Consider the following 23,171-nt stretch of genomic DNA (forward strand, 5'->3'; position numbering starts at 1 on the left):
CTGGCCAACATGGTGAAACCCCGTCTCTAATAAAAATACAAAAATTAGCTGGGCGTGGTGGTGCGCACCTGTAATCCCAGCTACTTGGGGGGCTGAGGCAGGAGAATCACTCGAACCTGGGAGCGGGAGGCTGCAGTGAGCCGAGGTCACACCACTGCACTCCAGCCTGGGTGACAGAGTGAGACTCTGTTTCAAAAAACAAAAATAAAAAACGTTTGTGGTTTTTTTGTGTTTTTTTGTGTTTTTTTTTTAATTTTTTTGAGACGGAGTCTGGCTCTGTCGCCCAGGCTGGAGTGCGGTGGCCGGATCTCAGCTCACTGCAAGCTCCGCCTCCCGGGTTTACGCCATTCTCCTGCCTCAGCCTCCCGAGTAGCTGGGACTACAGGCGCCGCCACCTCGCCCGGCTAGTTTTTTGTATTTTTTAGTAGAGACGGGGTTTCACCGTGTTAGCCAGGATGGCCTCGATCTCCTGACCTCGTGATCTGCCCGCCTCGGCCTCCCAAAGTGCTGGGATTACAGGCTTGAGCCACCGCGCCCGGTGGTTTTTTTGTTTTTTTGAGATGGAGTCTCGCTTTGTCGCCCAGGCTGGAGTGCAGTGGCGCCATCTCGGCTCACTGCAAGCTCTGCTTCCCAGGTTCACACCATTCTCCTGCCTCAGCCTCCCGATTAGCTGGGACTACAGGCGCCCGCCACAACGCCTGGCTAATTTTTTGTATTTTTTTTTTTTTGGTAGAGATGGGGTTTCACCATATTAGCCAGGATGGTCTCGATCTCCTGACCTTGTGATCCTCCCATCTCAGCCTCCCAAAGTGCTAGGACTACAGGCATGAGCCACCGCACCCAGCCAAAACATTTGTGTTTTAAAGGATACTATCAAGAAACTAAAAAGACAACTCAAAGAATGGGGGGAAATATTTTTAAATTATATAGAAGGGCCTATTATCCAGAATATATATAGAACACTCACAAATCAACAATAAAAAGACAAATAACCAAATTGTTAAATGGGCAAAGGATCTGAACAGACATTTCTCCAAAGAAGATATCCAAATGTTCGATAAGCACATGAAAAGATACTCAACATCATTAATCATCAGAGAAATGCAAATTACAACTACAATGAGATACCACTTTATACCCACTGGGTTGGTTATAATAAAAAAGAAAATAACGAGGGTAGGCAAAGATGTAGAGAAATTAAAGCTCGTATATATTAGTGGTGGGGATGTAAAATGACACAACTACTGCAGAAGACAATTTGGTAGTTCCTCAAAAAGTTAAACATAGAGTTACATATGACCCAGCAATTCCACCCCTAGGTATATAACTAAGAGAATTAAAAACATATGTCTACCCAGGCTGGGCATGAGAGGCTGAGGCGGGCAGACCACCTGAGGTCAGGAGTTCATCTGGCCAACATAGTGAAACCCTTTCTCTACAATAACTACAAAAATAAGCTGGGTGTGGTGGCGGGCCCCTATAATCCCAGCTACTAGGGAGGCTGAGGATGGAGAATCGCTTGAACCCAGGAGGTGGAGGTTGCAGTGAGCCAAGATCGCGCCACTGCACTCCAGCGTGGGGGACAGAGCAAGACTCTATTTCAAAAAATAAATAAAATATAGAATAAAATAAAATACAACAATACCATCATTTGAGCACTATTGATGCCTATGTGCCAGGGACTATTCTAAGTACTTAAATCTAAGTACTTAAACCCTCCAGATGATACCTATGCCACTCAGTGATCATTATAATACAGATCCAGTCTACACGGAAGGAGCTATTCAGGACAGTCAATTCACTAGCCCAACTGCAATTTGGTTTCTGCCAAACAGAACCGCTTTATATTAATACATTTCATTTTGAATGTTGTGTCTTTTATGCTTTTATGTTTAATTTGTGGATGTTTTGATTTTATACGTGTAATGATAAGCACAAGGAATTTATGTCTAATTTAAAGTTACAAATATTTAAATAATGTAATAACTTTGATGAACTCTAAGTGTCGGTGAGAACATTTTACCCTTGAAATACACACTTCAAGAAATGCTGGTCTCTGTGGATGCTCAAGGACTAACTTCAAGGCCCAGCTCTACGAATGCTGGTGCTGGCTGTGTGTTTGTACATCTGTATGTCTTAGATTTGCCAGTTCCTCACACCACCATCTGGCATTCGTCTATACATCCTGACCCTTGCCCCTCCAGTTTCCCCATACTAGCCGGGACAACACTTCCTGCACAGAGAGAATGGTTACTGATTCAGTGACCTTAAGCTGGAATTTTCCAATCACAAGACACATGAGATAAAAGCAAGACATATCACAAGGGGATGGCTGGCTGGTCTGCAGAGGAGGCAGACACACAGGAAGGGCTAAGACAGGTAAGTGAGCCTAGGTCATGCCCTGTGCCTGGGTCACACTGCAGGCCTGTCACACCACGGTCCCAGTGGTCATGGGAGACAGAGACTGTTCCTCCCCAATGTATTCTATCTAAATTCCTCCATTTAACATTTGAAAACTCCACCTAATGTGCTCAGAAGCTATTTCTGGGCCTACGAGAGAATTTCCTATATGCGTTTGACTAACAAGCAATGTGCCTGACATTCCTGGGCTTGTAAGTGGTGGAACAGGACTTGAAACTAGGTCTGCTCCAAGCCCAGTCCGCAACACCACCCAATGCTGGTGCTCTTCCTATGCTGGATGAGAACCCTAGAGGGACCTGAACCAAGGCAAGGGCATAGGATGAGTGGAAAGAAGGTCCCAAACACATGGGATCTTCTTTTCAGCTGATGGAACATGGGTCCAACTGAAGGAGGCTTTTAATAAGAAGTTCCCATTTTCCACCTATCAGATGAGCAAAGATCCAAAAGTTCGCTAATACCATCAGTTGGCAAGGCTAAGAAACAAGGACATTCCTGGTGGAGTGTAAATGGGCAATAATCTGTGAATATTCTATATTAGTCTGTCCTTTTGCTCAGCAATTTTGCTTTTGGGAGTTTACTACACAGAGATAGTTATGCAGAACTAAAAGACCACATACACAAGGTTATTTATGAACACATGGGCCCTAGCACCCATTAAATACTGGGCTGATTAAGTAAACTAAGGTACATTCATACACTGGAACAATATGCAATAGAAAAAAAAAGAATGAGGCTGGGCGGGGTGGCTCAGGCCTATAATCCCAGCACTTTGGGAGCCCAAGGCAGGAGTTCAAGACCAGCCTGGGCAACACAGTGAGACCCCCATTTCTACAAAAAATAAAAATAAAAGAATGAAATAGCTCTGATATGAAAAGATCTTCTCCAAGATAAGATATAGAACAGTGTGTATATACTGCCTTTGTAGGGGAGAAAGTAATAAATAAGGAGTAAATTTTTAAAATCTTTTTTTTTGAGATGGAGTCTTGCTCTGTCACCCAAGCTCCGCCTCCTGGGGCCACGCCATTCTCCTGCCTCAGCCTCCAGAGTAGCTGAGACTACAGGTGCCTGCCACCATGCCCAGCTAATTTTTTGTATTTTTAGTAAAGACAGGGTTTCACTGTGTTAGCCAGAATAGTCTTGATCTCCTGACCTTGTGATCCGCCCATCTTGGCCTCCTGAAGTGCTAGGATTACAGGCGTGAGCCACTGCACCCAGCTAAAAATCTTTATACTGGTATTTGTTGTAGATTAATTTAGAAATTTGGAAGAATATACAGGAAATTAATTATTATGGTTGTAGGGGTGGGAGGAAAGAACAGGGTAGAGGGAGAACAGGAATGGGAAAGGCTTTCACTGTATATGTTTTAGACTTTTTTTAACCATAAAAAGATTATGCAAAAAAATTTTTTTTTTTTTTGGAGACAGAGTCTTGCTCTGTCACCCAGGCTGGAGTGCAGTGGCGCGGTCTCGGCTCACTGCAAACTCCACCTCCCTGGTTCATGTCATTCTCCTGCCTTAGCCTCCCATGTAGCTGGGACTATAGGCGCCCGCCACCATGCCCGTCTAATTTTTTGTATTTTTAGTAGAGACGGGGTTTCACCATGTTAGTCAGTATGGTCTCGATCTTCTGACCTCGTCCTGCCTGCCTTGGCCTCCCAAAGTGCTGGGATTACAAGCGTGAGCCACCACACCTGGCTGCAAAAATTTTTTGAAAGGTTGTGTGAAGAAGGCTTTGCCCAGCTCTCTCTCTAGCCAAGTTCATCTGCCCCACATACTCTTCCACACATCTGTCTGTCCCCAGCTGTCCACCACCTCCTGCATGCAGCACTCAGGTCCTGTGTCCCCCAGGAGGTCTTCTGTGAAGTCATACCCTTATGCATTATGTTTCATCTATTTGTTGGAAGTTTTAAATGTGCTCTGACCTATTAGTTTCCTTCATTCTAGATGAAGACAACAATATTTTACACTATGCCTTATAGAAACTAAGTAACTTGGTTTGTTGTTGTTGTTTGTTTTTAGTTTTAGTGTTTTTTTTTTAAATTTAGAGGTGGGATCTTGCTACATTGCCCAGGCTGGCCTTGAACTCCTGGGCTCAAGCAATCCTCCTGCCACAACCTCCCAAGTGCTGGGATTTCAGGCATGAACCGCACCCAGCCCTGTCACCAGGGCAGAGCTGGAGCCCAAACCAGCTCTAAGCTGTTCTAAGTCCACTTTCTCCACTATGCCTGTATTGCCTGCTACAGCTCCCAGTGATTCCAGTCCCTGGAGAAGTCGATGTCTCCCTTGGCTTTCTTTAATTACTAACAGAGTTCAGTAACAGGCAATCACATGCCATAGGAAGAAAGGGAGGAGGAGAGGAAAGAAAGGAGGGAGGAGAGAAAATGGGAAGGAGTGGGGGCAGGGTACTCACTCTTGCAGAGACCGGTCTGAGTCCTCAGCATTTGCTGTGCCCAGGTCTGAGTCGTAGGACATGGGCTCCTCGCAATGGTCCGGACTCTTGGAGCCATTCTCTTGGAGTAAGCAGCTATCAGAGTTTAGGCTGCAGGACAGCTGGGATGAACTGGCCGTGTCCAGGCTGAGGGAGGAGGCAGTCAGCTTCTGGTTCCTCCGGATCTTATGGCCCGAGTGATGGACTTCGATGTCCTCAGAGCCTGAGGAATGGGAAATGGAATCCAGAGACTCCTTCCGCTGTAGTTCTGCACCAGAGGTAGAGAGAGGGTCCAGCTCAGAGAGCGGGCAAAGCCCAGACAGGGCCAGTGGGGTTAGCGTCCATTCATTTAAGATGGCAGACTTGTAGGAGAGTTCGAAGGACAAGGACGTGAGGCCCTGCAGGAAGCTAAGGAGGAACTCGCCCTCCTCGGCATCCCGGAGCAGGGCGGTGGGCTGGTAGTACTCGCGCAGGCGGGCCTGCTCCTGCAGCAGCAGCTTCAGATAGCACTCCATCAGGCCGTCGTTCAGGGCCAGCCGCAGCCATGCCCGGCAGCGGCCCACATCTGTGTTAACAAACGTCAGGTGCTCCAACTCCGAGATGATGTGTCTGGGAAGGGAGAACAGACATGTTTCAAGAAACCACCCCAAATCACAGAGATGTGCTTTTATCCACTGGTTAGCAGGAACCAGGAATAACCACTGCAAATAGATAAAGGCATGCAAAAATATTTGGTAATAGTGTTTTAGGCCAGATGTGGTGGCTCACGCCTGTAATCCCAACACTTGGGAGGCCAAGGCAGGTGGATCACTTGAGCTCAGGAGTCCGAGACCTGCCTGGGCAACAGGACGAAACTCCGTCTCTGCAACAACAACAACAACAACATAGCCAGATGTGGTGGCTTGCAGATGTAGTCCAAGCTACCCCGCTACTCAGAAGGTTGAGGTGGGAGGATAGCTTGAGTCTGGGAAGCAGAGGTTGCAGTGAGCCAAGATTGCACCACTGCACTCCAGCCTAGGTTATATATATAGTTTTAAAGGAAAAGTGTTTAAAGGAAATATTAAGCTATAACCCCCAACCTTCTGAGATTGGAATCGTGAAAGATAATTTCCATGTTCATTCCAACTACCACTGGGCCCCTGACATCATCTGCTCATCCAAGGCATGCTGTCAGAGCTCCCTAAGTGCAAAGTCCTTGCAGCAGTGAAGATGCAGGGTAAAGACATGGTCCCTGCCCTCAGGCACAAGGGACTGATGAAAAAAGGCATAAAGGGCAGGAAATCAACAACCCTGTAAGAGGACTGGGGAGAGCTCCAATTACAGCATGTGGCGGAAGAGTGGGTAGTTTGGTTGCAAGGCCAGGAAAGAGAGAGTCTTGAATATCAAACCAATAAGGCAACACGGGGCAATGGCTCCACACCCAGCCATGCACCAGAATCCCCTGGGGAACTTGAGCAGGATACAAGTTCTGGGGCCCCAACCTAGTGAATCAGTCTCCAGGCTGGCATCTGGGAGCCTGTGGGCTACAGATCTTTGTTTAGAAAAGTAACTTGACCACAGTCATGCAGACTGCAGGGTAGATGTTCTGCATAAGGAGATCAGACCCCAGGTGTACCAGACTCAGTCCCAGAATGCCTCGGTCTGATGTACATGCCCCTCCTCTGAGCTACCACAGTCCCTAGCGTGGGTTTATCTCCCCCATGGGAATGCAGACCGCATTCTACTAGGCTCAGTGAGTAAGCTCCAGGGAGCTTCACCTCAGTAAATGTTGACCAGATGACGGACTCAAGGAAAGACAGAGTGAGCTAAGGGGGACAAATAGAAAGCCAGTGTCACCCAGGAAAGAAGTAAAAACGTGAGACAGGGCAGTGGCAGTCAGCATGGAAAGGAAGATCAGAGACTGACAAGGCTTCTTTGGGCTGAAGGTGACATTTAGTAGTCCTTAGAGGCACAGTGCCAGCTACTTGCTCAAAAGTCCTGACACAAGAGATAAGTGTCTCAGGGTGAATATTCATATGCTCTTCCTGATTCCACTCTTTAATAAAAATAACCCCATACCTCCTTAAGAGATAACATTTATGGCCGGGTGCGGTGGCTCACGCCTATAATCCCAGCACTTTCGAGGCCGAGGTGGGCGGATCACAAGGTCAGGAGTTCAAGACCAGCCTGATCAACATAGTGAAACCCCGTCTCTACTAAAAATAGAAAAATTAGCTGGGCATGGTGGTGCGTGCCTGTAATCCCAGCCACTCAGGAGGCTGAGGCAGGAGAATTGCTTCAACCTGGGAGGCAGAGGTGCCAGTAAGCCGAGATCGCGCCATTGCACTCCAGCCTGGGTGACAGAGCGAAACTCCGTCCCAAAAAAAAAAAAAAAAAAAAACAGATTTACAACTCAGATGTTCGAATAATCTAAGGCAGGGTCAGCAAACATTTTCTGTAAAGGGCCAGATAGTAAATACTTTAGGCTTTGCAGGCCACACAACCTCTGTTGTAACTATGTAACTCTGCCCCGGTGTGACAAAAAAGGCTGTTCCTGCTAAAGGCGACCAGTCCCAGGGCTCAAAGCAACCACACGCTCTTGCCTGAGTGCTGAGGGTCTCAAGATCTGCTGGCACGCTGGCTGGGAAGCTTGATCTAGAGATAAGCCTCTCTAGAAAACACTTTCAACCCCTACCTCACCCTATCTCTATGCTAGAACACAGGGCACCTCTGTTGGCTTCCTGAACAGCTGGGGAGGAAAAGCTAAGTGTCCCATACTCTGCTGCTCCTCCCCAAAGCAAAACCTCTCCAGCTAAATCTCACTTGTGGGTGACAGCTTTCAGGAGGGGCCAGAAGACAGGCTGGGGCAGAGGCTTCTGGTGGGCACTTTTCTTCCTTTTTCCTCCAGCCTCAGCTCGGATGTGCTTGGCGTGCAGGCCATGGATAAACACAGCCTCCAGGGCGCTGCACATGGTGTTGGCATCTCCGTCTTCACTAGTGACCACTGTGTCCAGGGACACGTACTGCTTCTGCAAGGCCTTCACGGATCCCACCAGCTTCTTCTTGATGACCTAGGCAGCATCACACAGAACACAGACCTTTAGCGGAAAATGCTATGGAGAGTCCCTAGAGTGTAATCCTTTGCCTGATGCCAAATACATGTGCAACCACATGCACACACATCTATGGGTGTGTCTGTAGATTTCTTCTGTAAAATTAGCACATTGTTAACTATAGCAAAGAAAGATAAAGCATAGAGAAGAAAAGGAAAATCACACACTACCCAGAGATAATCACTGCTATTGTTGTTTTGCATGTCCTTCAGTGCAGACACTTTGTTTTTTAGACCAAACTTAAGTGAACTTGGAGTCACATAATCTTGTGTTTAAATATTGGCCCCATCATGGCTGCAGTGATGGGAGATTGGGTAAATCCATCTAGAACAAGGGTGGGGCTTCCTACCTTTTTCACATGGACAAGTTTCTGTAGAGAATCAATAAGCCAAGAGGCAAAAACAAACAAACAAACAAACAAAAAACACCCACACTGCTTTAGAGTAATAAAAACATGAGGAGAACAGGAGCATGGTTTACGTTAAGAAAGATCCTAGGCTGGGCGTGGTGGCTCAAGCCCGTAATCCTAGAACTTTGGGAGGTCAGAGGCAGGAGGACTGCTTGAGTCCAGGACTTCAAGGCTGCAGTGAACTATGATCACACCACTGTACTCCAGCCTGGGCAACACAGCAAGACCTTGTCTCAAAAAAAGAAAGAAAAAAAAAAAAAAGAAAGATCCTGGGCCTGGAAGCCAGAGGACTAGGCTCAGTCCTAGCTGTCAGTAACCAGACGGGCCTCCTTAGACCTTCCACTTAACTTCTTTGAGCCCCAATTCCTCATCTGTTAAAGTGGAAATAATACTTTCTGATATATAGTAATATGAGGATTCTCCTGAGGACAGGACTACCTTTTTTTGTTTTTTTTCAGGGAAGTGGTTTCTGGTAAAAACCAGAACGCCTACTAGATAAATTCTAAAAAGAGGCTGGGTGCGGTGGCTCACGCCTGTAATCCCAACACTTTGGGAGGCCAAGGCAGGTGGATCACTTGAGGTGAGGAGTTTGAGATCAGCCTGGCAAACATGGTGAAACCCTGTCTCTACTAAAACTGCAAAAATTAGCCAGGTGTGGTGATGAGCGCCTATAATCCCAGCTACTTAGGAGGCTGAGGCAGGAGAATCACTTAAACCCGGGAGGCGGAGGTTGTAGTGAGCCAAAATCGTACCACTACACTACAGCCTGGGTGGCAGAGTGAGACTCCATCTCAAAAAAAAAAAAAAAAAAAAAAATATATATATATATATATATGTATATATATAAGCTAAGTGTGGCACTAAGACTAGTGTTTTATTCATCCTTGTGTCAACACTTGGCACTGTGCCTGGCACATAGAAATAATAAATGTTTGTTAAATGAAGACATCACAAAATGTACATAGTCTTTTGGAAATATACAGTAAAAACTGAGCATAATTATAAGTATGTGAAAATCACGTAAGTGTTTGGAAAAGGACTGGAAGGGATTAAAGAAAAACTGGTTTGAATTGTTGGGTGATAGGATTATGGATACATATTTTAATCTTTTATTTTGATTTCAGTCAAAACTATGTTAACATTCTTTGAAAAGTTAAATTTGAAAAAATAGGTGCTGGAGAGGATGTGGAGAAATAGGAACACTTTTACACTGTTGGTGGGATTGTAAACTAGTTCAACCATTATGGAAAACAGTATGGCGATTCCTCAAGGATCTAGAACTAGAAGTACCATATGACCCAGCCATCCCATTACTGGGTATATACCCAAAGGATTATAAATTATGCTACTATAAAGACACATGCACACGTATGTTTATTGCAGCACTATTCACAATAGCAAAGACTTGGAATCAACCCAAATGTCCATCAGTGACAGATTGGATTAAGAAAATGTGGCACATATACACCATGGAATACTATGCAGCCATCAAAAAGGATGAGTTTGTGTCCTTTGTAGGGACATAGATGCAGCTGGAAACCATCATTCTTAGCAAACTATCACAAGAACAGAAAACCAAACACCGCATGTTCTCCCTCATAGGTGGGAACTGAACAATGAGATCACTTGGACTCAGGAAGGGGAACATCACACACCGGGGCCTATCATGGGGAGGGGGGAGGGGGGAGGGATTGCATTGGGAGTTATACCTGATGTAAATGACGAGTTGATGGGTGCAGCACACCAACATGGCACAAGTATACATATGTAACAAACCTGCACGTTATGCACATGTACCCTACAACTTAAAGTATAACAATAATAAATAAATTTTTAAAAAAATTTTGAAAAAATATAATAGCTTTAATGAGATATAATTCATATACCATAAAATACACCCATTTAAAGTGTACAGTTCAATTGCTTCTAGTCTATTAACACAATTGTGCAACCATCATCACTATCTAATTTTAGAAGATTTTTCTGGCTGGGCATGGTGGTTCACGTCTGTAATCCCAGCACTTCAGGAGACCAAGACAAGTGGATCACCTGAGGTCAGGAGTTCGAGACCAGCCTGGCCAACATGGTGAAACCCTGTCTCTACTAAAAATACAAAAATTAGCCAGGCGTGGTGGTGTGCACCCATAATCCCAGCTACTTGGGAGGCTGAGGCATGAGAATCGCTTGAACTCGGGAGGTGGAGTTCGTGGTGAGTCAAGATTGTGCCACTGCACTCCAGCCTGGGCGGCAGAGTGAGACTCAAAAAAAAAAAAAAAAGAAAAGAAAAAGAAAAAAGATTTTCATCACCCCAAAAAGAAATACTGATATATTAGTGATTGCCAGGGGCTGGGAGAAAGGGGAATAGGAAGCGAATGAAGTCACTAACCTATTTTCTGTTTCTGTGGTTTTTCGTATTTTGTACATCTCACATGAATAGATATGAACACAACATATGACCCTTCGAATCTGACTTCTTTCACTTAGCATAATATTTTCCACCATGTTGTAGCATGTATCAGGACTTCATCCCTTTTTATTGCCAGAATTTTACCACATTTTATTCATCCATTCATCAGTTAATAGACATTTGGGTTGTTTCTACTCTTTTGCTATTATCAATAATGCTGCTATGAACATCCATGTACAAGTTTTTGACTGGACTTATATTTTTAGTTCTCTTGGGTATATATCTAGGAGTGGAATTGTATACATAATTCTATGTTTAACTTATCAAGGAACTGCCAAACTATTTGCCAAAGTGGCTGCACTATTTTACATTCCCACCAGCAATATCTGAGTTCCAACCTCTCCACATTTTTGCCAACACTAGTTGTCGCTTTTTTTATTACAGCCATCCTAGGGGGTGTGAAGAAGTATCTCACTGTGGTTTCGACGTGCATTTCCCTGATGTCTAATGATAATGAGCATCTTTCCTGGCCATGTATGTATCTTCTTTGGAGAAGTGTCTATTCAAATCCTTTACCCATTTTATAACTGGATTATTTGTCTCTTTATTGTTGAGTTATAAGTGTTCTTTATATGTTCTGGATACTAGACCCTTATCAGATATTTGATTTGCAAATATTTTCTCCCATTCTGTGGGTTGTCTTTTCATTTTCTCGATAGTATCCTTTGAAGCTCAAAAGTTTTTAATCTTGAAATAGTTTAATTTTAAATGTTCTTTTAAATGCAAGATGTTATTAGTATATTATATTTAAAAAGCACATACACACTTCGTTCAACTGAGCACCTACTAGGTGTTGGGTTAGGGTATACAGGGAGAAGTAAGGCATACCCTCAAGAAACGCATACCCTCATGGAGTCAGTTTGTGCAGCTGTTGTTAGAAGGCTGAGTTGGCCAGGGTTCTGCACTAGCTCTGAAGGGTCCTGGGGTGGGATTCGGCCAGGGGTGGGAGAGTGGGGGTGCAGAGGGGAGGGAAGAGCCTCTGCATGAAAGCCAGCTGGGAAACAGGTGGAACCGGACTCTCCTGTGGCCAGGACGGGGAAAGGCACATCTCCGAGGGCTATAGTTTCTTTCAAGCAGAGAGTTCTCTGAGCTGGGAAGCAGCAGTAGGGAGGAAAGGGAAATCCTGGCTTCTCCCCGAAAGCCACCTCAGGATGCTGCTAAGGGACCAGCCCCAAAGCTACCTGACTTCCTGCCTTTCCAAGGGAACAGAGAGCTCCATCCAGAGTACCCAAGACAGCCCAGGAGGGTGCAAAGGGCTCTCCAATAAAAGGTCCTAGGGGGCTCCAGTGAACTGCTCACAAATAATTACATTTAGAATATCCTAGAAAATAGTAAGTGTTCAGATACATGTAAGTTACCAATTTACCCCCATTACTAAAACAACAAACCAGTGCCTGGGAATACCTGTTTCCCACCAATTCAGTGCTTTGGCCAGACTGTGACCAAATCATGGCCTAAGGGCTGAATGGAAATCCTTGGTCTTCAGGTTACTGATCTTAAATTCCCACTGCTTTTTGTAAATCTCCATCTTATCACCAATAAGGTGATCTAGAAAGGACAGGGTCTTCTTGGGGCCTGCTTGTGCTGTAACTTCTTCTCAGCCTGGCCTCTCTTGCAGGACAGTGCCCTTCATTTCGAAGTGAGCCAAGCAGATGAAACGACCGTCCCCTGCACCCCTTCCCCACCCTTGATCCTCCCTCGCCCACCTACCGGGATGGCAGCCTGGGGGTCCAGTCCATTCTCCACCGAGAGCATCTCCACTCACGCAGCTGCTCCCTCGGAGAATCACATGGCACCTGAAGAGACAGATGGCAGCCAGATGAATGGGCAGGCAACTATCCCCCAGCCAGAGTCCTTTCCCAGCAAGCAGCAGGAAGTCAGCCTCTCTTACTCAAACCACAGCGGAAGGCCTTTGAAGAGCACAAAAGTTAAAACTGATAATGGATTTGAAGGAAGGAAGCGAGGAAGGAAAGTCCAGGGGGCTCAGTCCTTGGGAGGCAAGGAGTCCTGGGTGCCGGGGGTGGGTCCACCCCAAGGAGTGGGTGGTAAGGGCGCTTCACATCAAATGCTGCCCAGAAAGCCAGGGCTCTGTAGGATCGAAACCTGTAGGCAGGGAATGACAGGCTGATTCGGATACGGAGCTGCGGGTTCGAGGGGAAGGCTGCAGCTGAAAGTGGCAGGAACCCACTGGGACAAGGAAGCAGGGGCTCACATTCAGGGGCTGGGTCCTGCAACACCCTGCCCCCACCCCTCACTCCTTCTTCCAGTCCAACGTCTGCCAGCTCAGCAGTAAAAAGTACAACTGTAATAGCTTCAAAAGGGAAGGGCTCCCTTGCTACACTTCTGCTTCTCAACAGGGCTTCGAGGGTCTGGTGTGAGCAGCACAGACAGGGACTTGTCTAATCAGGACAACCACAAGGTCTCATTGCAATTTGCCACTAACCAGGTAGGCATGCGGAGACCTCTCAGATGGAGAATGTGTAAACGCCTGTCACGGGGCTGGATATGTACCTGTACCTGATATGTTGTACCTGGTATCTGTCATCCCAGTGGATATGGCCACCTAAACCTACAGACCAAGAATGTCATCGCCTAAATGAGTATGCAGGAAGAGTTGAAGTCAGTGAGTGGTTAAATCCCTCAGGGCTGCCAGATTCCTCCTGGGAATGGGTGGGGTAGGGTGGGGTAGGGCCTGAGCCTGAGGGGGCTGCTGGCTGGCTTGGCCCCACCCCAGAAACTTGGACAGACTTGGGCTAGGCAGGCACATTCACACGTAAACAAATCTCTAGTGAACGCCAGTTTGAGCATCAGGGGAACGCTGGGGGAGGTGATATCACAGCTGTCTCAGCTCTCAAACAATCACCACACAAAGAAGTTAACAAAACCAAGAAAAGTTAAATGGGCTCGATTCTCTTTACATATATTGCCTAATTTATAGTCCTCCTAAGCACCCTAGGAGTGCTGTTTTATTGTCTCCACCTGACAGATAAGGAAATAGCAGCTGACCCAGGTCAAGAACATTCCTGAGGTCCCAGGGCTGATAAGCGGCCTGACTCTACCACCAGCCTCCAGAAGGAGGTCAACCCCAGCCCTAGGAAAACCAGATTGCTGAGTGAGTGCTGTAAACCAAAACTAAAATTCTAAGCCCCCAAACTGCCTGAATGGGCCCCCCTTGGCCAAAGGGATTTTGAAAAAACCTAAAAACTGAGTTCAGGCCATGACAGGAAGTGGGGCGTGGGCCATGCCTCATCCTAGCCTCTCCCTTTTGGAGCTTAGACACAACTGAGCAGCATTAACATTAAAACAGACTAAGACTGACAGAGCAGACTCTCAGCAATTAAGATACCAACTCCAACCTGACTCTGGTCTAACATCACATGGGAGATAACAGGCCCTAAAAGAAATCAAAGTATTTTACCACCAAGTATATTTCTTTGACATATTTTGGAATGGCCCTGCAAAGCCATCTCCTGTGGGGAAAATTTATATCCTGCAGAGATTCCCTTCCCTTTCTCGGCCTTTTCCTGATCTAGGAGAGATTTAACTAAGAGTCTGACACCTTAGAAACATTTACCATCTATTCTCTTGAAGGCTTCACCTACATAACATGAACCTTGGCTTCCACAACCCACCTTATCTTAACCCCAAGCTTTTCTTTCTGCTGACTTTAACTCTTTAGGCAAAGTTCAACTCTTTCAACCAATTGCCAATCAGGAAATCTTTTAATCCACTTTACCCTGCCCCCACCAATGTATACCTTACATGTATTAATTTATGTCTTTGCTTGTAACTTGGATAAAAATCAAGCTGTAACCCAATCACCTTGGGCACATGTTCTCAGGGCCTCCCAGGACTATGTCACGGGTCATGGTCCTCACATTTGGCTCAGAATAAACCTCTTCCAATATTTAACGGAGTTTGGCTTTTTCATCAACAGTGCCATCACCTCAGAGCTAGGATTCCAGGGGTAGTCTGGGAAGACCCCTTCGCTGGAGGCCGGGAACAGGGGGTGCAGGGAAACATTAAGGCCAGTGTGGCGGGAAAGGTTTCCTGGACAGCGCTGGAGCAGCATGAGGTTTGGAAAGCAGACAGGCAGGCTGGCCCTAAATGGTGGAAGGTGCTCTGATTGGATCTCTGGCCTCTGGGGATAGCAGAGGGCAAACAGGACACAGGGAGTCAGGACCCAGAGCCAACCTCCCTAAGTCAGGTCCCTTAGGAGGAAGCAGGCGTGTGTGGAGGACGGTTCTTGCAGACCCAGTAACAGGCCAGGCGCTGCAGACGGCCAAAAGAGCCCTTAGTCCTGACTACAGCCCCATCTGACTGCCTCACCCTTCACCATGGTCTGCTCCCAGCTACCCAGGGATTCTCAGGGCCCTCCTCCGGAGACCAGTTCCCATTCTGGCCACGGGGTGACAGGAAAAGGGGGTTGTATGCTATGGTGACTCTGCATCTAAGGTCACTTCCAGAAACAGGCCTGGTCTTGAGGTCAGGCTCTGTCAAGGCCACCGTTGTGCAGCTCAGCAGGCCACATCCAGCTTCTCTGGCTCCAAAACCCTGGGCTCCAATCCCAGTCCACAATTCCAGTGGTCTAAGGCCCTCAGGCCCACCCTTCAAGACAGAGCCCAAAGCCCCAAAGTTGCCCTTCCCTTGGCCAGCTACAGGGCGGGACCCTAAGGGCTTAAACCCAATAATTTGAATAATAGCCCAGGCCCATTAAGACCTCATTAACTAATTAACTGAGAATAATAGAGTATTCAGAGTATTCACTGGGAGGGACAGGCCATTGGTAAGTGGGTGCTCTGGCCAAGTAACCATATGCTAAGAAAACAAAATAGGCCGGGTGCCGTAGGCCAGCTGCTGTGGCCCATACCTGTAATCCCAGCACTTTGGGAGGCTGAGGCAGGAGGATCACTTGAGGTCAAATTAGCTGGGCATGGTGGCCCATGCCTGTAATACCAGCTACTCGGGAGGCTGACGCAAAAGAACTGCTTGAACCCAGGAGGCGGAGGTTGCAGTGAGTCGAGATTGTGCCACTGCACTCCGGCCTGGGCAGCAAAGCAAGAATAAATAAATAAATAATTTATTTCTCTAAATAAATAAATAATAAAATAAACTGAAGCTAAGAGAGACAGGGCCAGACAAGAGAAGGGTCACTTGGCCTAAAACAGAGTCAGAAATGCCACAAAATGACTGACAAGAGCTCAGATAAATCTAGCAGAAGAGCCACTTGAAAATTCACAGGATAGGACTGAGCCTCTAGGGTTCCGGCCACAATGCAGGACACCTCTGTTTGTAGGCAGCCATAGCACCCCACCTATCCGTGTCTGTTCCATCATGCTCAGGGAGGCAGGGCTCAGATGGTCAGTGACATAAGAACTCACTGCGGGATCGGAAGGAGGCTTTGTGTCTCTTGACTGTGGGGACAGCACTGCGTCACCCACCCTGGTGGCCCAGACTCTGAATTTACCATCCTATGGAACTGGTTCCACTTTCTGTCCTCAAAATGCTCTTCATTGACACCAAGAAACAAAGTGAAGAGAGGCGTGGCTTCAAGGAGACCTACCTGAAGGGAGTAAGGCAAAGTTGGGCAACACTACCCAAGGGCCCTTGAACATGACCGGTGAAAGCTTAGCAGGGGAAAGGTGATTGGTGCCATTTAGGAAGTCCCAAACCACACCAAGTCTACTGCCACCCTATGTATTGATTCACCCTCATATAGCTCTCCAGAGTGCAGAAAGCAGGCTTCTCTGATGTTCCTCTCTAACCTCATTTAATTCTTACAGCAATCCCGTGAGAGAGTAATTATCCATTTTACAGAGGACAAAACTGAGGCTCAGTAGCAATGGGTCTCCGGTAAAGGACAGAACTCTCTGGTTTCTTCATCCCAACCCCTGCATCTTTCCCTGGACCAAAAGGCCTCAGGTCTTTGGCTCAAATTCAGGCAAACTATTATTTCTTCTTCAGAGGTACTCGGAAGCTCCACTTCATCACAGAAGGTCTAAAACCAACAAGAAACAGTTCTGTCAATGAGATTTATAGCCCCAACCAGCTGAGCCCAGGTCCTACCAATGCTCCTGAAGTCTCAGAGCTATACTTTCTTAAATGTTCCAACATAGTTAGGAAGGAACAGTTCCGGTTGGTTTCCTGCATTATACTACCTGGCCTTCTCTATATGTCCAATTTCACTTCCTCCAGAGATCAAGGAAGCAAAAAAAGAGAATGACTTGGATGAGACTTACATTAAAAGAAGAAAGGTATAACCTGGTTTCACCACTCTCAAAACACTCCACCATCAGTGAACAGCAACCTCTTCTCTTGAGGGACTTCTCAGCCACTCCCCACGGCCTTCTCTCCACTGCCTGAATTGTGTAACTGGCTGTTCAGAGCCACAGCCTGGCTTTAAGCCATCCAACTGCTGTACCAATTGATGAGTCATGTTTTTTCAATTGGAAAAGAATGACAAAGTTATCCTCTGATTCAGAAAGGCAGCTGATCTTTCAGGCATGTTAGTGCTGACTGAGGAAACTGCACCCCTGTCCACCTGAGGAAAGCTGGATTTCTGTGATGGGTGGGGTGGTGGGGGTCGGAGTTTTGAAGCAATTAAATACCAGATGAAGGGTGAGAAACTTCTAGCTTGTGATTCCCAGACTCAGGGCTAGTGGATGAGGGCAGAATTGTGGAGTCAGTGAACACTGGCTATCTTTCTTTCCTCCCTCCTTCCTTCCATCCAATAACACCCATCTTCCCTATATTCTTGTCCCATATCCCAGAGGATTCTAACAAGGACCAAACTCTGAATGAAAACAGGACTGTTGCCTCACCCATTCACCAATGTATTTCTAGTACCTAGAACAGTGCTTGGCAAACACTGGTGCTCAAAAAATAAGCTGTTGAATGAAGTGATTAATAAAAACAAGACACAGGGCAGGTATCTTGATTTCACCCAATGTGGGAAGTTGGGGTATAACAACTGTTAAGTGCTGGGGCAACTGTGGAGCTCCTGTCATTAAGCCAAGCTGCCAATAAGGCTGAAAACGACTTAAATATACTGCATATTAATGGGAGGACATTGACGGTAAACAGTATTCACTTTTTCAAAGGAGTACGACTATAAATGGCAAGCAGAGACAATGTTCTTTGGGGCCCTTTAAAACTGCAATCAGCCAGACACCGTGGCTCACGCCTGTAATCAATCCCAGCACTTTGGGAGGCCGAGGTGGGTGGATCACCTGAGGTCGGGAGTTGGAGACCAGCCTCATCAACAGAGAAACCTCTATCTCTACTAAAAATACAAAACTAGCCAGGCATGGTGGTGTATGCCTGTAATCCCAGCTACTTGGGAGGCTAAGGCAGGAGAATCACTTGAACCTGGGAGGCAGATGTTGTGGTGAGCCGAGATCGTGCCACTGCACTCCAGCCTGGGCAACAAGAGTAAAACTCCATTGCAAAAAAAGAAAGAAAGAAAGAAAGAAAAACACTGCAATCAAATGGCTCACCCATCTGATGCCGGGTCCTCGGGATTCAGAGAAAATGTGTACCAAAAAGCCCCCTGGAAACTATAAACGCTGAGCATGAGACTTGGGTGCCTCTGGAACGTCCTTCTCCCTCAGCTACTCTGAGATAACGTGGTTCCTGTGTTCATGGAACCCAAGTGGCCAAAAGTCAATGATCCAGCACTTGCAAGAAAAGAAAGCGATTCAAGAGCCTCTGTACCCACCTAGACCTCAACCTCCCCAGGATCTACTCACCTATACTCTTCACAACAGGTAACACTGCCTCTGGCACCCATCATATCCCCTGAATTCAGCATCAGGATTGATCTGCCATCAGCTCTGGCAGGGAGAGGCCCTTACAAGTTCCTTACAGGAAAAGGAACATGAACAATGTTCTGTGACCACAGCCAACACCACGCAGAACTTCCCAGAGGCTCTCCAGGGCCAGAACACCAGCCAGAAGGAAGTGACAGCTTCCATCATTCTGTGCTAAGTGAGCTGAGTAAGTGGCCATCTCTCACCTTCCAGATATTTGAATGATACCTACCATTCCAGCAGCCAGCACAAGTCATTTAATATAAATGCCAGAAACACAGTCCCTGAGGACAGGTACAGGAGACCAGATGCCAGGAAAAACCCTGGCCCCACCCAAGAGTTGGGGAGAGCCCACTGTTCCTCCACCCTTATTTACCACCTGAGCCCCTACACCCGCCAATCATGCTGCTCAGTCTCTAACTGAGGGTCTGAGTGAGCACCTACATTTGGCTGTTGAGGGGCAGCTGGTGGAGTTGGCAGGAGACTCTGCACTAAAGTTCTCAGGTTGAATGGGAGTTGGGTCCAGGGAAGGAATGGACGCAGAGTTGGGGTGAAGAGTTGCGGTCGGTCAGCGGGGGTGAAAGGACATGGAGATGCCATTTTTAACAAGATTGGGTGAGGGTGGTAGGAAAGGAGGCAGCAAGAGTTAGGGATAGTTTGGCAAAGACTTAGGGATGGGGTGTCCTCAGTACGGCAGGAGACGCAAAGGAAGGTATACAGAGGGCTAGGAGACTAAGGACGAGAAGACACAGTTAAGACTTGGAATAAGGCTGAGATCGGAGTTATCCGGAAGAAAGCGGTGAGCTCAACAGGGCACTTACTTTGGGGGTGGGTCTTAGATGAGAAGGCAGAGGTAGAGTGTTTGGGATGAGCAGATCTTGGGGAGCTGGACAGGGGATGGGGGTGACTGGGATAAGAAAGCTGAGCCAGAGAAGGGGAAACCTGAATGGTGGGTCTTGGGGACGTGAGCGAGGAGCATCGTGATTACCAGAGGGGTCGGGAGAGACGATGAGATGTGTCAGGGCGGGGCGAAGAGACGTGGCCGAGATCGGGGTTGGAACTAAGGTAAAGTGGGGTCACGAGTGAAGCTGCATTTAAGCAAGACCGCCGGTGAGGGAATGCGGGCGCGGGTTGGGGGCTGGACAGACGTGGGGCACGGGGCCACAGCGGCGGTGCAGGGGGAAGGCTGGGTGGGAGCGGGGCGGGCGCAGGCTGGGCAGAGCTGAGGGCTCTGAAGCCGGGCAGTCTCAGGGTAACCAGGCGCTGGGGATCGCGGAGGGAGCAGGAGGCCCACCGCCCGTTCGCGCCTCGGCCCCGCCGCCCCTCCGCCGCCCTCCTCGCATCTTGACCCCCTAACTCACCAAGCGGAGCGAGGAGCGAGGCTGGGGGCGCTCCCGGCCGCGGCAGCTCCTCAGCACTCGGAGCAGACGATGCGGCCTCTCGGCCACTGACAACAGGAAGCGGCGCCCGCGGCCCCTGACGCCATCACGTTGGCTCGGCGCTCCGGCCCTGCCCCCGGCCCGCCGTGCCAATCGCGCGGCCCGAAGGAGCCTTGGGGCGGGGCCAGCTGCTCCCGGAAGTCCCTGGGAGCTGAGCCCCAGGGCAGACGCGAGGTGTAGGAGGCTGGGGAACCGGGAGCGCCTGCGGGGCGCAAATAGGCCAAGGCACCGGTGTCGGGGGAACGCGTCCGTTACCGCCCGCCTCCCGCAGGTCTACGTCAAACTAGATCCTGGCTTCTGGGTTCCTGACCTCGTTTGGCCTCAGAACCATCTATGCAACTTTGGGGCTGTCACTTCGCCTCCCTCAGTTGAAGAGTTCCCACTTGTGAGTGGGACTAACAACGCCTGCCCTATCTTTGCCTCCCCGAGGGCAGCAGTGCAGCCCGTGGGGCGGAGCCGGGACCCAAACTGGAGCCTCCGCCTTTCGCTTCAGGATAAACATAGCTGTTTTGACCATGCCTTATCCCAAGGGAACGCCTTGAGGTCCCCTTGGGCACTCTCCCGTGTGTAACTCGCCCATTAGCACCGCCTGGCACGAAGCTTAGGGGCCCGGTTATTCTCTTCTAGCCATGTAGAGGATTTCTTTGTTCCTTTCTGTTTTTGTCTTTGAGACAGGGTCTCACTGTGTCGCCCAGACTGGAGTGCTGTGGCGGCTGACTACCTCCCACGTCAGCCTCCAAGTAGCTGGGACTACACGCGTGCACCACCACGCCCAGCTAATTTTTTCATTTTTAAAAATTTATTTATTTTGTAGAGACGGGGTCTCACTGTGTTGCCTAGCCTGGTCTCCAACTCCTGGCCTCAGGCGATCCTCGTGACTCGGCCTCCCAAAGCGCTGGGATTACAGGCATGAACCACCACACCTGGCCTGTATGTCTCCTTTCTAACACAAAAGTGACATTGCTCTTTCAGATGAACTCGGGACAAAATGTCATCAGTGGTGACCACAGCTAGTGAAGAGCAGGGCAGGGAGTGTTGGCAGGGACCCATGCTCTGGACACTTTATCCTTGCAGGCTTTGGTCAATTGGGAGCCTAGGGCCTGAGTGTGGATGAGGAGAGGTGCTGCTACATGCCAGTCCTAAGTGGGCACAGGGGTTGGCTGGGGAATGGACCAGTTCTTGGAAGCAAGCTTCACTGCCCTCGGCCTGGGCGTCCTGTGCTCTTTTGGCTTCTCTGGGTAGGAAGGTGTCCCTCCTATCTCTGCAAAGGTCAGAGTCCTGCTGTCTGCTTTCAAGTATAAAACCAGCACTTGGGAGTGTGACTCCGGACTGTATGAGGGCCACCCTTTCAGTAATTCTCCAGGAGTGAGAACCTCCCCTTCTCAATTTTAGACTAGATGGGTCTGAGTGTGTTTAGTGCGGTTAATGGTTGAGCAGGAAGATTAGAAATAAGGACATAGACACAAACTACTCTCTTGGTATTAAACTCATTTTAAACAAAGTGGAAAGTAAGGGATTTAGTAGGGAAATCATTTCACCTTGGCAAAAGGATAGTATACAACTGGCACAGCATGATCCTTGGTGGCTTGGCACAATCACTCCCTGTCCCCCATCAAGCACATAATGTCCCTCAGTAATTCCACTGCGTTTTTGTGCAGCGGCTGTGTGCTGGCGCTGTGGGGAACCCCTCGGTAATCTCTTGTCTGCTTTTTAGGAACCCCTATCTCCTCGTCTTCTCTTACTTCCCAAGCCACCTCGCTTCTGTGAAAGGTCTGCAGGCTTGTCTACCTCCTCTCAGCTTGCTCTGCATGCCTTGGGGAAGCTGCATAAAGCATGGATCATGAAGGAGGGGGAGCGGAGAAGAGGAAAATGCATGTTTCCACAAATGGACCATGAGCCCACCAGGCAGACTCCAGATGGGGAAAAAAAAAACCCTCACATTATCATGTGACTTACACAAGAAAAAAGGTACCCGCAAAGGGCCAAGGGACCAGAGAGGAGAACTTGAGAGGTATCCTGGAGGAGGCGACTTTTGATGTGAGCTTTCTAGGTGAGTAAAGGGCATCACAGGTGAAGAGACTGGCTGGTAAGTGGCCAGCAGACAGGAATACCAGCTGAGCTCAGGGGAGGGTGCACCCAGAGGTGGGGAGGAAGGTAGGAAGTGGAAAAGGAGGCTGGGCGCGGTGGGTCATGCCTGTAATTCCAGCACTTTGGGTGACTGAGGCGGGTGGATCACTTGAGGTCAGGAGTTCAAGACCAGCCTGGCCAACATGGTGAAACCCATCTCTACTAAAAATACAAAAATTAGCCAGGTGTGGTGGTGTGCGCCTGTAGTCCCAGCTACTAGGGAGGCTGAGGTATGAGAATTGCTTGAACCTGGGAGGCAGAGATTGCAGTGAACCAAGATAGTGCCACTGCACTCCAGCCTGGGTGACAGAGTGAGATCCTGTCTCAAAAAATTTTTTAAATAATAATAATAAAATAAAAAATAAAAATAAAAGCAAGTGAGAAAGGAAAGGGTAAGGGGAGAGGGCCGGAATGGAAGGGGAGCTGAAGACAGACTGAGCAAGGCAGAGTTGGAGGCCAGTGCAGGAAGGGCTCAAAACATTTGCAAGGATGGTTCACATCCCACTGGTCTGTCAGCTTAGATTTAAAACACTACCCAGAGTTACTCAAAGCCAGATAGGAGAACTACAAGCATCAGAATGCCCTGGGGACAGGTCCAAAATGCAGATTCCTAACCCCACACTAACCCTAAAGAGTCACTCTAGGATGAGGTCCAAGAATTTGGGCTTGACCCCACCTCTCTTGTCCCCTGCCCTCACCACTGGGGACCTAAAGGATAATAAAAGGGGGGGATCTCTGCCTTAAATAATCCCTTTTGGCAGTTACTTTCTGTTTTCAAACTTCAAGTCTGTCCTCCGGGACTAACCTAGGAGATGAGGGGTAAGGGAATTAACATTTATGGAAAATGGAGGAACCCACATAGGCACCTGTGTTCACCTTATATTCCTTATCAGCCACCTGAAAGGTGTGTGCTACCATTATCTCCATTGTGTGGATGAGAAAATAGGTTTAAAAGAGGTTAAGTGGCCAGGCATGGTGGCT

The 23,171-nt window shown here is 48.0% G+C and overlaps 1 protein-coding gene across 3 annotated transcripts in view; it reads right to left on the reverse strand.

Moving 5' to 3' along the window:
• Positions 1 to 23,171, reverse strand: part of LOC105468547 (pleckstrin homology and RUN domain containing M1) — a 62,895-nt gene that overhangs the window by 31,901 nt on the left and 7,823 nt on the right. Inside the window, exons 1-4 of one of the 3 annotated variants that reach the window (XM_071083318.1) lie at positions 19,986 to 20,124; positions 12,527 to 12,612; positions 7,651 to 7,898; positions 4,831 to 5,457 (exon numbers count right to left, since the gene is read on the reverse strand). In XM_071083318.1, the coding sequence (XP_070939419.1) occupies positions 4,831 to 5,457; positions 7,651 to 7,898; positions 12,527 to 12,571 (920 nt within the window). In that variant the 5' untranslated portion in view covers positions 12,572 to 12,612; positions 19,986 to 20,124. Of the gene's footprint in view, positions 1 to 4,830; positions 5,458 to 7,650; positions 7,899 to 12,526; positions 12,613 to 19,985; positions 20,125 to 23,171 lie in introns of those variants that run through there. The other 2 variants (XM_011718771.3, XM_011718775.3) reach the window with 2 other exon arrangements.

This window comes from Macaca nemestrina, chromosome 17, assembly GCF_043159975.1.
Source record: "Macaca nemestrina isolate mMacNem1 chromosome 17, mMacNem.hap1, whole genome shotgun sequence".
Taxonomy (NCBI): domain Eukaryota; kingdom Metazoa; phylum Chordata; class Mammalia; order Primates; family Cercopithecidae; genus Macaca; species Macaca nemestrina.